The 14,993-nt window shown below is 35.2% G+C and overlaps 1 protein-coding gene and 1 long non-coding RNA gene across 2 annotated transcripts; one reads left to right on the top strand and one right to left on the bottom strand.

Annotated features, from left to right (window-relative positions):
- Positions 1–6,837: 6,837 nt before the first annotated feature.
- On the bottom strand, positions 6,838–7,977 carry LOC111709969 (uncharacterized). The gene is made up of 3 exons (XR_002766972.1): positions 7,617–7,977; positions 7,092–7,218; positions 6,838–7,028 (listed from the first exon to the last, which is right to left on the bottom strand). It is a non-coding gene; the product is annotated as an uncharacterized LOC111709969 (long non-coding RNA).
- Positions 7,978–12,051: 4,074 nt separating this feature from the next.
- Positions 12,052–14,309, top strand: LOC111709970 (uncharacterized). The gene is made up of 3 exons (XM_023483953.1): positions 12,052–12,466; positions 13,682–13,754; positions 13,977–14,309. The coding sequence occupies exons 1-3, from the start codon at positions 12,168–12,170 to the stop codon at positions 14,079–14,081; spliced, it is 477 nt and encodes a 158-aa protein (XP_023339721.1). The 5' UTR covers positions 12,052–12,167; the 3' UTR covers positions 14,082–14,309.
- Positions 14,310–14,993: the final 684 nt, after the last annotated feature.

Below are 14,993 nucleotides of genomic sequence, written 5' to 3'. Positions count from 1 at the left end.
GTTACATTTCCACAAAACGCTAACGTTGGGGATATATTCCTCTAACGTTAACGTTAGGTATGAGCTCTTATAACGTTAACGTTCACGTTATATAGAATATATCCAAACGTTACACATTATTGTAACGTAACGTTCAAAAACGTACATTTTACGTTACGTTACACTATCGTTGACATCATCTAATGCTTAGAGACTGGAGTGCAAAAGATAATGATACCCTGGTTTCTCAAATCAAGTATTTTCATGCTTGAAACAAAAATTGTATGACAATTTATGAATAAAAGTCTTTTAAAGTAACCAATTTTTAGTAAGATATTCCAATATTAGTTTGAATTATTAGTGTTTAAGTTTTCCTTTGAAAGTGTAATTGAAAATAAAGAAAATTAATATATTTTTTAGTTATATAAGCCCAGAGTTTTTGATTGAAAACTTTTTTCTGCTTAAATGAAAATAAATATTTTCAGAAATCACCCCCGAGTACTGTAATATACAGATTGACCTCTGGAAGTGGAGTACATGGCCTGTACAATTAGTAAAGGATTAGCGTACATCATCACTCTATATACTATAACCTCGTTGGTTTAGACTCAGCATGGTCGTGAATCTAGTTTATCAGGGTTCAGGATTAAGCTTATACTAGAACAATATCATGGTTTAGAACATTTGACACGGCTTTATATCAATTTCTCCAAACAGGATCCTCGGATAGAAGACTCTTGGGCCTCGATTAACTCCTAAATCGCTTACTCTTCGTTTCATTTGTCCTTTACAGTCCCTTTAAATGCCAGAGGAATATAAAAATTCCTTTAAATTTTCTTCGGAGGCCAAAATTGACAATCTCTAAATGAAGTCTTATAAAATCCAGTGATTATCCTATATCTTTTCTGGTTTAGCATGTCGCTTTATAAAATTAACCATTAATTTTATAATGCAAATTAAGAAAATAATCTCAACAAGAATAGTCTTTCGCAGGTCTGAAGACAGGATTCTAAGAGTTTCGTAAATAGCTGGAGGGAACCATTAATGAAAAGTGATAGATATAGTTGAACAAATGCCAAAATAGAATAAGTACGTTTGATAATAAAGTTTGGTATTGTTGATCCAGGCTGCATATAAGTTTATTTAAAAAAGTCAAGGTAATTATTGAATGCTAACCCTTCATGGATACTCCCATAATTTCGATTTTCAATCTTAACTTTTCCTTTTAATTAAATCTTTTAATTGATCCATTACAAATTTTAATAAAAATGTATCGACTTCTTAGTTCCACACTCAAACCAACTTTAAAAGCTTTAACAGACAGAGCTATTTTTATACATCTTCAGAAATTCTTTTTATTCAAACAAATAATCAAAGATAATCCGACAGTTAAAAACAAAATTACTACGGTTTTATTTTTTATTATAATCAAACACTAAAAAATGTTCATGCAATAAAACATCAACGAGCATTTAATTGAATTATAAACGAGTTTTATTTATAATCTTGTACTTTTAATCTTTAAATAGACCGAAGAGTTTTGTGTTTAAAATATCTGAAATGTTAGAGTTTGAAAAAAGTTAAATATTGAAATCAAATAAACTAAATATAGAAAAGAGTGATACGTTCCGTAAAAATCTATATCAGCCAATAACGCTATTTGTTTTTTCCAAAATTAAATTAATTTACATACAATATGTTTTAATAAATGACAATGACAATGTTTAATATATGGTTATTTTAAATCTAGCCAGAGAATTTAATTCATCAACGTACTCAATATACCAAAAATAAAAACGACAACAGAATGTCAGGGTGGATAAAACGGAATGTAACAGGAATTTCGATGGAAAGACGGGGATATGAGAGTGAAAGGACGGGGAAATGAGAGTGAAAGGACGGGGATATGAGAGTGAAAGGACAGGGATATGAGAGTGAAAGGACGGGGATATGAGAGTGAAAGGACGGGGATATGAGAGTGAAAGGACGGGGATATGAGAGTGAACGGACGGGGATATAAGAGTAAAAGGACGGGGATATGAGAGTGTAAGGACGGGGATATGAGAGTGAAAGGACGGGTATATGAGAGTGTAAGGACAGTGATATGAGAGTGAAAGGACGTGGATATTTCGATGGAAGGACGGGGATATTAAGGACGGGGATATGAGAGTGTAAGGACAGGGATATTTAAATGGAAGGACGGGGATATGAGAGTGTAAGGACACGGATAAAAGAGTGTAAAGAAAGAGATTCAGTCAAATACGGACAGATGTTAGAAGAATTAAGGTAAGGAATTTGAAAAAGTAAGGACACTGATATGAGATGAGGACATTGATGAGATAATAGTAATACTATGACAGATATAAGAGAATATAAGGATAAGATATAATGACGGATGTAGAGGAATATAAGGAATGATGTACCAGAATATGATGATGGATATAACCGAATATAAGGAAGTGGATATGAGAATGTAAGGATGGGGATAAGAGAATGTGACAGAGATTCGATAATATATGGACACACATAAGAGAATGTAAGGACAAGATAAAATAGCATAATGACCGGAGTATGAGAATGGGATAGGTGTATGTAAGGATGTAAGGATAAAGAGATAAGAACAGGGATAAAACTAATTGAGAATGGGGCATGGAAATAAGATAATGTATGGACGGGGATATGAGAATGTAAGGATAATATAAGGTCGGATATAAGCAAATGTAGGGACGGGAATAAGTTTATGAACAAGGATAAGTTAATATAAGGCCGAATATAAGAAAACGCAAGAACAGGTATGTGATTATGTAAGAACAAGGATAAGAGGGTGAAAGGACAGGGATAATATAAGGACAGATATAAGATAATGTAACAACAGTGGTATGAGAATCTAAGGCCAAGGAGAAAATTTAAAAAAAATGTAAGAACAGTTTTAAAATGTTGATGAAATAAATACCCTGGCACTTCTTCAGGATATTGACTTTACATGCCAAAGCTTTTGTTCTTCGTTCTTTCTCCGCGTTCAAAAAGTCTAAAAAAAAGAAGCATTATTTACTATTGTATATGAAAGAAAAATACTCAATGCAAACACTTGTAAATAATATATTCGACGAGTCGGTTTTTCTTATACTTTATTATTTACAAAGATACAAAAAATATACGATTGATACTATACTAATCAGATATTGTGAATTGAAACAGTTTCAGGGTGATGGGGAATCTTCAAGGAAACCTCAGTTTAAGGGAGCTGATGATCAACTGATGCTTTTTCCCCAGATTTCGCTCCACCCTGGATTCGCATTTAACCCTACTCTTACAGTGAGCTGGCCGGCTAACCCACCAGCCCCCGGTTTCTGGGATAACGGTTTCTCCGAGTGGCTTGGGTTATTTATAGAATTCAAACACAAACAAGAATAAATCCGTTAGCTCTGACGAGGGATGGGAGAAGGGGTGGGGGGGAGAAACTAAAAATGACGGAAAGAAGGAAAAAATACTATTTATGTTCGCAGGAAAGATCATTCCCTCATTTTCCTGCTACATGCCCCGCTGATCTTTTCTGCGATCAGATACGAGGTAGCTCTGTTATCTCTACCTTCTCCTCTTTGTTCCCGAATCTGGAGGTATATCTTACATCTGGGGGTGGGGCTCTCCTGTTATTCATTGGCATGGACTGAGAATCTCCCATGAGCTCCATTAGTAAATGAGCTGTCCTTAGTTCTTCATCAGATTGAGTCTTCTTGCAAGATTTGCACACTCGTACTCCGGATCTAGCAGCCCATGCTCCGTGTTGGAATGCCGTGATCAATCCCCCACATATTCCTACGAATGATACTCCCATCCAAATAGGTCCTAGGATTTTCACTAGAAAATAATCCCATGGTCCTAATTCCACAAATTCAACAGTCTCTTTCTCCAGTTTGGATAGTGAGTATGATGGACTTCCTGGTAAGGGATTTAAATCACATTCATCGTCCTGCGAGCATACTGCATGTACAAGGGTACCTGTTACTTGTTCCTTGTAATGCAGTAAGGTGCTCACATGCTCAAAATCACGCTCTTCTTGTTCCGTGTACAATCCAACTTCGTCAGCGTGATGAGATAGAACAAGATTCCCATGCTCCTCCGACCTGGGCGGAGCAACTGCTTTCACTTTTGGACCGAATCTTATCCAACTGTCTATTCCTTTTAAAACCTGTGGGAAATTCTCAACACATGGCTCTTTGGCCGAGTCCTGTTGCAACATTCTATTAGCCAGATTTATAAATTTAAACTTTCCCACGGGTTTTATAGGAGCTCCTTGGTAGCATCGGTCCGAATCTATTAACTCCACGATTACTTTTTTACAAGTATATTGATAAATAACATCTGATCTACGGAATAGGAACTTATCATTCTCCACTCTGTGAGGTGAGGCTAGACCAGGTTCTTTCACGTTCAGAGCACATACAACAGACTTTCCTAGTGCTTCTTTTCTTCCTTCAATAACATCAAGTTTGAACCTTAGAAATAATGACAGAGACCTTATTTCTGCTGCATAACTTACATCTTGAGCCCTGATTTTCGCTATTTTGGAATCTTCAGTCATATCAGACGTTCTCACTAATACAATGTCTTTCACATTTGTGGAAAATGCTTTATATCCTCCGCAGGGTATGGGCAGAGCATAACCCCCTTTTAATTCATAGAAAAGTTCGTTTTCAGTGGATGCAAAGTACTCTGAGGCTAGTAATCCTTGCACTTCTCTTATCTCCTTATATGTGCAGCTATCCGCAGGCTGGTCCCAGGTATAAGTGTGTAGAGCACCTACACATCCTAGTGATGGACCTCTCGGGTTGCAAGCTAGGCGCTCCGATGATGACATAGCTCTGATCTCTGATCCTTCTACCGTAAACATCTCCGTCTCGATCGTAACCACATATTCCATGTGGGTTACGATGCCCTTCTGGATCGAGCCATCCACTAGTATATCTTTACCTTGACACCTTATCTCTGAGTTTGAGGTAGTTTGGAAACCAGAGGAGAACTCCATTATATAGGTACGTCCAGGAACTACTACTGACTCTGTCTTCCGTCCCTGGGGAGTAACAAACTGGCGAGTACGTGCCATTTCAGCGCAAGATTGAGCTGTTATCACTAATGTTTGCTCCTGTTCAGCACTCAAAATAGGTTTTGAATAGCTGAACATTCCACAGTAATACATGTTGCGATGAGAGGATACTTGACACTTGTATCCTGCTACCGTCTGTGTACTCACATGTTGGAGAATTGTAACCTTCTCCGGCACTCCTTCTACCTCTGGGTTGAACCTGCAGTGGGCCTCTCAGGTGAACATCTTGATATTCATAGGCTGGGAGCAGTCATAGGCCTCCACCTTGTACTCGTCCTTGGCCATAACCTGTACTCCCAGTATTGCCAGGATTCCCACAAACAACAACTGGTTCACTCCTGTGCCTCGCTTGCTCTGGTAGCGGGCTGCCTGCTCTCGTACTTCACTGACAGGCTGACCAACTTCCCCACGCTCTCTCCCTTCTTCACCTGAACAAAGATATCGTTATTATGGTTAATCATGTAGATTGCAGGTGAACGCAACACTCCTGCCCTGGGGGAAAATTTGGATGCAAAAAGATTTTTCTCAACAATAGTGTTAAACAAGATTGGAAAAATGAAATCATCCCCATTGACTTGTNNAAGTTCTCATATATAATATTTTTAAATACTTGGGACATAAAATGTCGTCATCCAACTAGGAGTTTGGTCCACTTTAGTATTTAACCACTTTAGGGCAGAACAGCTTATTTCACAGGGTGGTTTCATCACACATTCTTCTACTAGGTGCACGCACAAATGGTCGCGTAACATTTACTTTGAAATCAATTTTACTATAATATGACTCCCATATACAGGGTGTCCCAAAAAACATGGGAATTCAGTGACGAATTCAATGTCGTCTTTTTTAAGGATCAGTATTGTAATACCTGATGTAAAGACATATTATGTAATTTCGTCTGCTAGAGTATATTTTACGTAAACTTTAATAAAATGCTGTAATTATTCTGTGTCTTAACCAGGGAGCAAGGAATAGAAGGGAGAGACAACTGACGCGGTTCGCCCTACCATATGATTATACATGCTTTGCAGACGGTATTCCATTTTATATCGAGCTGTTTGGTTTCTTTAGTAGGGCCCCACAGGAAAAATATGTATTGGCTCAATTTTCTTTGACCAGTTTCGTAATTTCAACGTACCTTCTGGTTTAGCCATGCTTAAAATTATGTCTACTGTTCTTTTAAGTGTTTAAAAATGAGCTGTTTCTATAAGGGGGGTGGGGTCTTTTTTTAGTTAGCCTTTAAAGAATTAAAACACACCAAATTAACTGTAATGATTACCAAAAATTTACATTTATGATTACCAAAAATTTACTTTAAAACTTCAAAGTTTCTTATGATCTTTTAAAAAATCTAAATATGGTTTTAACGTAGGAATAATTTGGCAACAGGACGGTGCTACCATCCACAGAAATCCTAGATTCATGGAATACCTAGACCATCAATTTGATGGTCGAGTTCTTGGCCTTGGTGCTGACCTTAGAGGTCTCAGGGGCCACAGCTCGGCTCCACGGAGCCCGGACTTGAGTTTCCTGGACTTTAGAATCTGGTCCATAATGAAAAGGATGGTCTTCACCAGTCCTCTCCCCATCTCCTTGGACGAACTTGAAGAGCGAATCACAGAGGTGGTAGATCAACTTAACAGAGATCCAGAGCTGATTAAAAGATGTCACGTCAGTGTGCGGAGACGTGCACAGATGTGCATGGAGCAAATAGGGGGCCATTTTGAATTATTGAGATAAAGAATGCATAAAACTATATTGTAAATTTATTGTTTAAATAAAAAATAGTTGTTTACATCAATTGTTTAAATAAGTAGATTTTGGTCAAAAATGAATTTAGTCCTCACTCCTAGGATTATTCCTCCTTGCTTCCGAACCTCCTCCCTGTACACTCTTAGCCAGACAAAATCTAGGTTCTTGTCAAACGGGAAGCTTATCTCGCATTCTAAAAAGGAAATTCAATAACAATGAAAGGTTTCAATGCAATCAAGTAAAATAAAAAACTTACCAATTTGGGGTCCCTCGCCAAAGTTGTGAATTTTGGCCTCTGGAGGAATTCTAACCTCCACCTCCTTTCTTTTAAACTCGATTAAAGGGCCCAAGGAATATTCCCATTCTTTGGCAATATGTCCAACCTAATATGAAAATTACAGTATGAAATTGAAGAAATGGAAAAGAAGTAAGAATTTTTAATAATACAAAAAGAAATATTTAAGGGGTTTGAGTAATTGTCAAGTAATTGTCTCCATTTATAAAGTGGCATTTCCGATTCACAATGAACAATAGTACCCTTAAAAACCTTGTTAGTTAAGAGTTAAAGGGTACTGTTGTGAATCGTGTATGCCACTCTTTTTTAAATAAAAGGTCACTTAAAAGCCTCACTACAGTCTCTTCAATGAAAGAACGGAACTAGAATTAAAGTTAAAGAACAGGAAATGAAAAGACGAGGAATTTGGTTAATGAAATGACGAAAATATGGCGGAATAAAGAAAGAGAAATATGGCGAATTAAGGAAATGTAAAGACATGCTTACCGTTCGGTTAAACGAATCTTAGACAGCAATGCTGTATCGACTGGGGTTTTCCAACATCCAGAATTGGTCAAGTTTACAACTTAAAATATCTCCTGGCTTTACTTGTCTTTTATAGACATGTAAACCTCGTATCAAGGTCTTCTGTTTGATTGTACGCATATTTTCTGCAATAATTATTTATTTCTTTAAAATTTCTGCAGTATGAACAGTGTACTTTATTCGAAATCTTCTAATTTTATTCAGTACATTCGTATTGAACCAAAACATAAACAAACAACCATTTTTAAACTCTAGCAGACGAAAAATTCACCGGGATGACAGCTTTCATATAAGTAGGTATCGCTATACTAAATCATAAATCTTATACAAAGCCGACTTCGAATTCGTTACTGAATTCCCATGTTTTTTGGGACACCCTGTATTATGTTATTATTGTCTAATTGGTATCCAGCAACTTAAAAAATTATGGGAGAAGAAATTTTAAAGTATTCACCAACTATCATGTTTCGTGGGACTTCAGAACTAGAGTCAATATCGATATCGCACGTGTAGACTGTAGAGATGATATCAGTACTAATGCCCCGTATCCGTTCTATCTCATTCTGTTGAATCTTGTGGAACTAGTTTAACGCGGCCAGGCATCGTCTTCCACAGTTGACATTTAAACCTTTTTTTTTAATTTCGTACTACTTCTCATGTAGAGGAAACTGGGACACATATTTTTCAAATTTGATCCTTGATAAATTTTGTAGTATTATTCATACCTTTACACAGCTAGGTGGGAATATGAAACATATTGATTTACAATTTTTATTAATAAAGTTAAACAATGTAAAAATGTTTACTAATGGTGGAAATGCACAACTATATTAAAGTTATAGTTATAGTTACAGTAATCGCATCAACACCATGATGGAACCTAGTGCAGCAAATATTCAAGTAAAGACAAAGATATAATTCAAAGAAACCCCTGATCCAAAGTATTTAAAAATATTTATTGTTGAGAAGGATGATTAAGACATTTTAAATAATGTTAGGTACTTTCCCAAAGCCATCTTGTCCAAGCAGCAACTTCCCACGGGTATTTTCCCAAGTGGAAACTTCCCAAATTTGCAATTCCCCAAGTGGAAACTTCCCACGTCTGTCCTAACCACAGCACTCAGCCCCCTAGCTTGCTTTAGCGGCAGCACTTGTCCCCAATGAAGCCTGCGGTTATTGAAGGCCTAACCCACCATTTAAGAAGTTGGCGCTTGGGAAATTAAATTTTTGGGATGTTGGGAATTGGGAAATTGTCAATTGGAAAGTCGCCCTTGGAAAAACTCCATTTAAAACATTTAGTTTTATATTTTTCATCTCCCTATCCGTCAAACCCTAGCCTATAATGCTTGGTACTTCTCTCCAACTACAAGCAGTATAGACTAGGGAACCTGGTTAAAAGTTTAGTGAACAAAGTTTAAAATTTGACTGAAAATATTCCAATACAGACAGGATTAGGTTTTCCAGAAAAAGAAAACTTCTGTGGTGACAAAAAAATTATTTTCATTTTGAAAACTTTTTTGCAGTTTTTCGCGCATCAAATGAAACCATGCAAAATTTTGCAAAAAATATTTTCGGGAAAAAATCATTACTGTTGCTGCAACAGTTTTTTGCGCAAAAAAAACTTGTGGAATTCTCTGGTCTGAGAGCTCAGCATCAGAAAATTTATCATATCATACTTCTAAATTGTCGTGAAGCAATTTCCCCTTTTTACTGGAAATTCTTCAACAGGCTACCCTTCTATCAAGTTAAAGTTTTTCCTTTAATGTAAACATGATTTTAGTGATTCTGTTTAGTTTTACACATTATTTCCTTCAAAATCCCTTCCCTAAATATGGTAAATTAAAGGTCCGAGTTAAAAAAGCAAGTTATCATATTTGCTATTAAAAACCATTTTGTATTTTGAAAATTTTTGTAAAAAAAGTCTCTTGGGATATTTTTGATGGAATTTGAACAGAAGCTTAAGATATGACTGAAAATAATCTGATCATGCAACTTTGATGCAGTTTGTTTTGTGTGTGCAGCATACACATGATTTGGTTGATTCTGGATATTCCCTAGGTTAAGGTTGGAAATTTCTTCAACACACCTTGCAAACCCTGGAGCAAGATTATTACATGCCTGGAGTATTCAGGATTTATCTATGGAACCCCCTGGATTGGAAGAATTCTGGCCGTTCTCATTAGTGCTCTACATTTAGGAAAATGAATCTAAAAGAATAAAACATATGAACAAGAATGATGTTATTAATATCATTTTAATTCTAAAGTTTGAATCTATGAATCAATGTTGATGTGATACGGTCTGGGCTCTGCAAAATTGTAGAGTTTCCTGTGGAATGGAAAAATTGTCGAAAATTTTGCAGAATTCTAAGGAAATTTTGGTGTGCAATCTAATATGCAATTGCAATTTAATATTTGCAGCAATTGGCAATTTTTCATCAAAAATTTGTAGCAGATTTTTTTATTTTCTTGGGGGGGGAGGGGGCCCCCCCCCAAAAAAAGTTTCAGATCTTCCAATTTTTGTAAAAAGTTAAAAAGAAACCATAGGCATCGGGTTTATTCTTAATGTTTTGAAATCATAAATTCCAATTCGATCATCAATAAGTGCCTTTATTGTTTTTAAATCTTTAGAACAGTGTGGTGGTTAACATAAACTTTTTATTCATTAATGTTCTAAGGATGCACTTGTGTATATATCTGGATGCGAATGAGTAATGACACTAAGACAAGAGATGTAATAGATTCAGCTGTCTGTATTGTTTATGAATTTCTATCTGTTACCATGAGTTTTCTGCTGGGTTACATGAAGGAGAATGCTACAGAATGTTACAAAGGAAGCCAGACTCCTGGAAAACCCTTGGTTCTAGTTGTATTCTTTTTAGTGTGTCTGGGATTTGTAGGAAATACGGTAATAAAATAAACTTTATCATTTGAAAGTACAGGGTGTCCCAATAAACATGGGAATTCAGTGACAAATTCGATATCGTCTTTTCAAACAATTCTTTGATTTAGTATAGTGATACCTACTGAGAAAGCTGTAATCTGTAAGAGTTTCGTCTGCTATGATCACATTTTGTTTGTTTATGTTTTGACTGCATACGGTTGTACTTAGTAAAACAAGAAAAATGCAGTATACAAATAGAGTAAACTTGTCTGTTTTCACTATTCATCTTGCAGAGACATTATAGACACATTATTACAGTCTTTTACCCTTTTCATAAAATAAACTCTAGCAGACATAATAATATTATGGGCTTTAAAATTAGGTAATTGTAACGGAGTTCAAAGTGCGTATTTTTAACAAAGAATGTTAAAACATGGTTAAAATCAATTATCTCTGTATATGGGAAGGGTGTTTACATAAACTAAAACTCCTTTTTTTTTAAATTCACAAACGAATGTAACAGATTCTTTAAGAATTGATATTTGTGCTTTTATGAATAGTTAAAAAGTATTTATATGTTTGTATTTTTTGTGAACATCCTGTGATTACTGTATATTTTTACGTATAGGCTCAAGGTTAAGACTACACCTTGAAATCTAACCTTGAAATCTTGAAAACATTATATAGACAGTTGATGCCGTCCCTTGTCCAGCTCCAGAGTTCACAAATCAATTCTGTACCAACAAAAAGGGCATTTTTTTGATACTCTAAAATCAGATATCCAAATCCCGGATTCTATTTTAATGAGCTTCTAGCTGCTCTCCTACAGCAGCAGCCTTCAACAGTTCAGCTCCAGACAGCTCTAAAGATTCATCAACAACAGCTTCAAGCAGCTCACTACAGAAGCAGCCTTCTACAGTTCAGCTCCAGACAGCTCTAAAGGTTCATCTACACCAGCTTCAAGCAGCTCCCTACAGAAGCAGCCTTCTACAGTTCTGCTCCAGACAGCTCCGTGTTCTGAAGATTCATCAATACCAGCAGTTGAGAAGCTCCCTAAATCTCTCCTACAGAAACTAACTCCACAGTCCTAACGCTCCCATATATTCCGTAACAAGTTTTTACCAATAAACATTTTCAACCCCACCACATATCATTTAATTAGACCTAAGGTCTAACATATTACAATGCTAATTTATAACAAAGACAATATCAAATTTGTCATTGAATTCCAATGTTTTTTAAGGGACACTCTGTACTAAAGCATTTCAAAATTGGCCATTAGACTTTTAGACTTTTATTTTGTCAATCTGTAAGGGCAAATTACAGCATATTTGAAATTTGCTTTTCTTACTATGCAGTACAAGAACCCAACTCGGACAATTGCTTCATAATATTCGAATATTGAATAATTTTGCCTCTCTCATATTTTGCATAATGAAGAAAAAGCAGGGAAAATTATAAAAAAAATGAAATAATCAACACTATTTGATGACCATTTAGGTAGATTTATTGTTTGAGGGAAGATTAAATATCATCATACTTTGGACAGTAATTCAAGTATGTCTTGTCTCAAAATCACTGGTTGGTTTGGTATTGTTTGGAACTGTAGTCACTGGATTTATATCAAAGATGGAGAATTTCGAGTGCAATCCTAAAAATACTCTCATGGTTGCCCAGAAGCGTTTGGAGATGTTTCGTAAACTTAAAACTGGTTTTGGACCATATTTGTTTGCTCTGTTTTCAGTTCATACCCTGGCTCTGGTTGCTATAGTATTTTTGGCTGTTGACTTCTGGAAGGAAGGAGTTAATACTCAGGTCTTAATATCGTTTGCACTCATCATCTTCTTTACTGGATTGCCATTGTTGTACACAGTCCTATTGGCCAAAAGTGCACATTCAAAATTCCAGAATATCTTACCAATTCTGAGGTACTTTATTATAAGCAAGGATAAATAAATACAGAAAGTTAGTTGTTACATAAGTTATCCGTAAATACAGAGATCAAAGCTATTTGATGCCCAACCTCTTCAACTGCTGGTGTTAGGTACTTTCCCTAAGGCATTTTCCTTAGAGTGACTTCCAAAGTGACAATTTCCCAAATGTGCAATTTCCCAAGACGAAACTTCCAAAAGGTTAGGTTGCACTGCAGGCAACAATGGGGGCTGAGCATCGCGGCTAGGTTGGGCTAGGGGGCTAAGATCTGCAGTTAGAACAAGGCTGGGGGGGGGCAAGTGATGAGACTGGGACAAACTTGGAAGGTTGCCACTTGGGAAATTGCACAGTTGGGAAGTTGCTACTTGGGAAAATCATTTGGGAAAGTACCTTACATCTAACTGCCCTGGTAAAAAGATTTAAAAATATACAAGATGTTCAAGAGTTCTTCATTAGCTAGATTTAGTTAGTTGGGTATATATCAACTGCAAAACTTACATTTTTGAAATGATTAACTCATGGTGATCAGCTAATTTTGTGATTAGTTTCATTATTTGATTTCAAATACTGTTTTCTGTTTGGCAAACAAAATTCAAATTTAAAAGTCAAATAGTCTTTTATAGAAATAAGATAAAGTTGTATATCTTTGTTCTTTTTATCCCTTTTCTTAATTCAAAATTGTTCCTTTTGTAAAATCATTTAAATACAAAATTGATTTTTTTTTGATTTATCACTGTAATGAACAATTAAGAAAATTAGTTACAGATAACTACAGTCTTAATGTTTTGGGGCAATTATTTATCATTGGACTGCAGTAATGAAAATTAGATTATAGTAAAACAGGTTAAAAATTTCCTTTAAAACAAATATATTTTTTTTCTATACATAATCTCCTTGATTCCAATCAGAAATTTATTCTTTGTGTAAGATAGCGTTTTCCATCCTAAATATACGTATGTTTTGTTTTTTGTAATCTTTTTCTGCATGTGTGCAAGCGATAACCTTTGATCACAAACTATGGCTAAGACCTCTTCTCTGGTACTAGAAAATTTAAACATAATATACCCCACAAACTCCATATGTATTTAATTGTACTAACCAGTCTAGTGTACCCAATGTGAAGTAATGTATTGAAAGCAAGTTCTATGCCCATTATGTTGGCTAATTGGATCAATGAGTGCGCTGTACCTGTTCATACAATGTTATTACAGGACTGCATGCAGCATGGAGACAACTGAAGTTAAGATGGATTACTTACTCCTCATTCTGGAGATTCAACAAGAGGTTAGAACTAGATCTATTTTTAAAAGTTAGTAAATAGAGTTGCTAAACATTGAAATAAAGTTGAAAGTACCTGTGTTCTACTCTTGACATTCTGATTGTTTGTTAAACTCTTTTTTTGTTCATTAGCAAGTTTTGTAACCGTATTACCAGACCCTTTCTTTTTTGAAAAACTTTTTCTTGAGGCCAGTTGCTTATAACAAAGTTCATCCTGAATTTCTTTAGGAAACATTTTCTGGGTGTGAATTCTTTCTGATTGAGAAGTCTACTTTGCTATCTGTACTTGGTACTATTGTGACATACTCAGTAGTACTTATTACATCAGCATAGAGTACACTCTTTGCTATCTGTACTTGGTACTATTGTGACATAGTCAGAAGTAATACTTTAAAAGAATATACATTTATGTGCAAATTTAGCATTAAAAATAGCAAACAAAAACCGAATTGAAGCTAGAAATCAATAATAAAAGTTTTACAATATTTTTTTTATCAATTGTGAATGTTTTGCAACCAAATCTGGCCTGTTTAAAATATCTTAAAGTTTTAACCTAATCATAATCTGCTCTGGGGTCTGATTGGAACCAGCACTAAGTCTCAGATCGTGGAACGTTTGGATATAATCTACAAAACATGAAAATTAAACATTAACGTTATATGAGCTCATACCTAACCTTAACGTTAAATGTTAATGTTATCGGAGCTCATACCTAACGTTAACGTTAAGCATTAACCTTAGAGGAACATACCCCCAACGTTAGCGTTTTGTGGTAATGTATCATTATTTTTCTAATATCTACAATTTTTTTGACCATAACGTGAAGAAATGTTTTGTTTCCATGGGGAGCTGAAAAACCTAATGTTTGAAAAATTAAGTATGATTTGATTGAATATCGTAACGATTCAACTTATAAAAAGTGTAACGTTGTATAGCTGAAAAATGCATTACTGTTTATGAAAGCATTTTGAAACGTATTCCCTTATAGTGTAATGAAAAAATTCAACGTTTCAGAAATGGGTCATTATTTTAATAATCAGGAAACGAAGTTTTTTTACAGAGTATAAAACGTGAGTGTAACGTATAATATTTAAAAAAATGTAATTCTTTAAATCAAAACGTTTCATAACTTTTCTCTGAATACTAAATTGATTAATCTAACTTTAGATATATGTCTGATGAAAATGTTGTTCATAAAACGTTAGGCTATGAGGGCTGAGTTTTAATTTCAAAGTGTAACAATAA

This window comes from Eurytemora carolleeae, unplaced genomic scaffold (assembly GCF_000591075.1).
Source record: "Eurytemora carolleeae unplaced genomic scaffold, Eaff_2.0 scaffold994, whole genome shotgun sequence".
In the NCBI taxonomy this organism is placed as follows: Eukaryota; Metazoa; Arthropoda; class Copepoda; order Calanoida; family Temoridae; genus Eurytemora; species Eurytemora carolleeae.
This window is presented reverse-complemented; position numbering and strand designations above follow the sequence as displayed.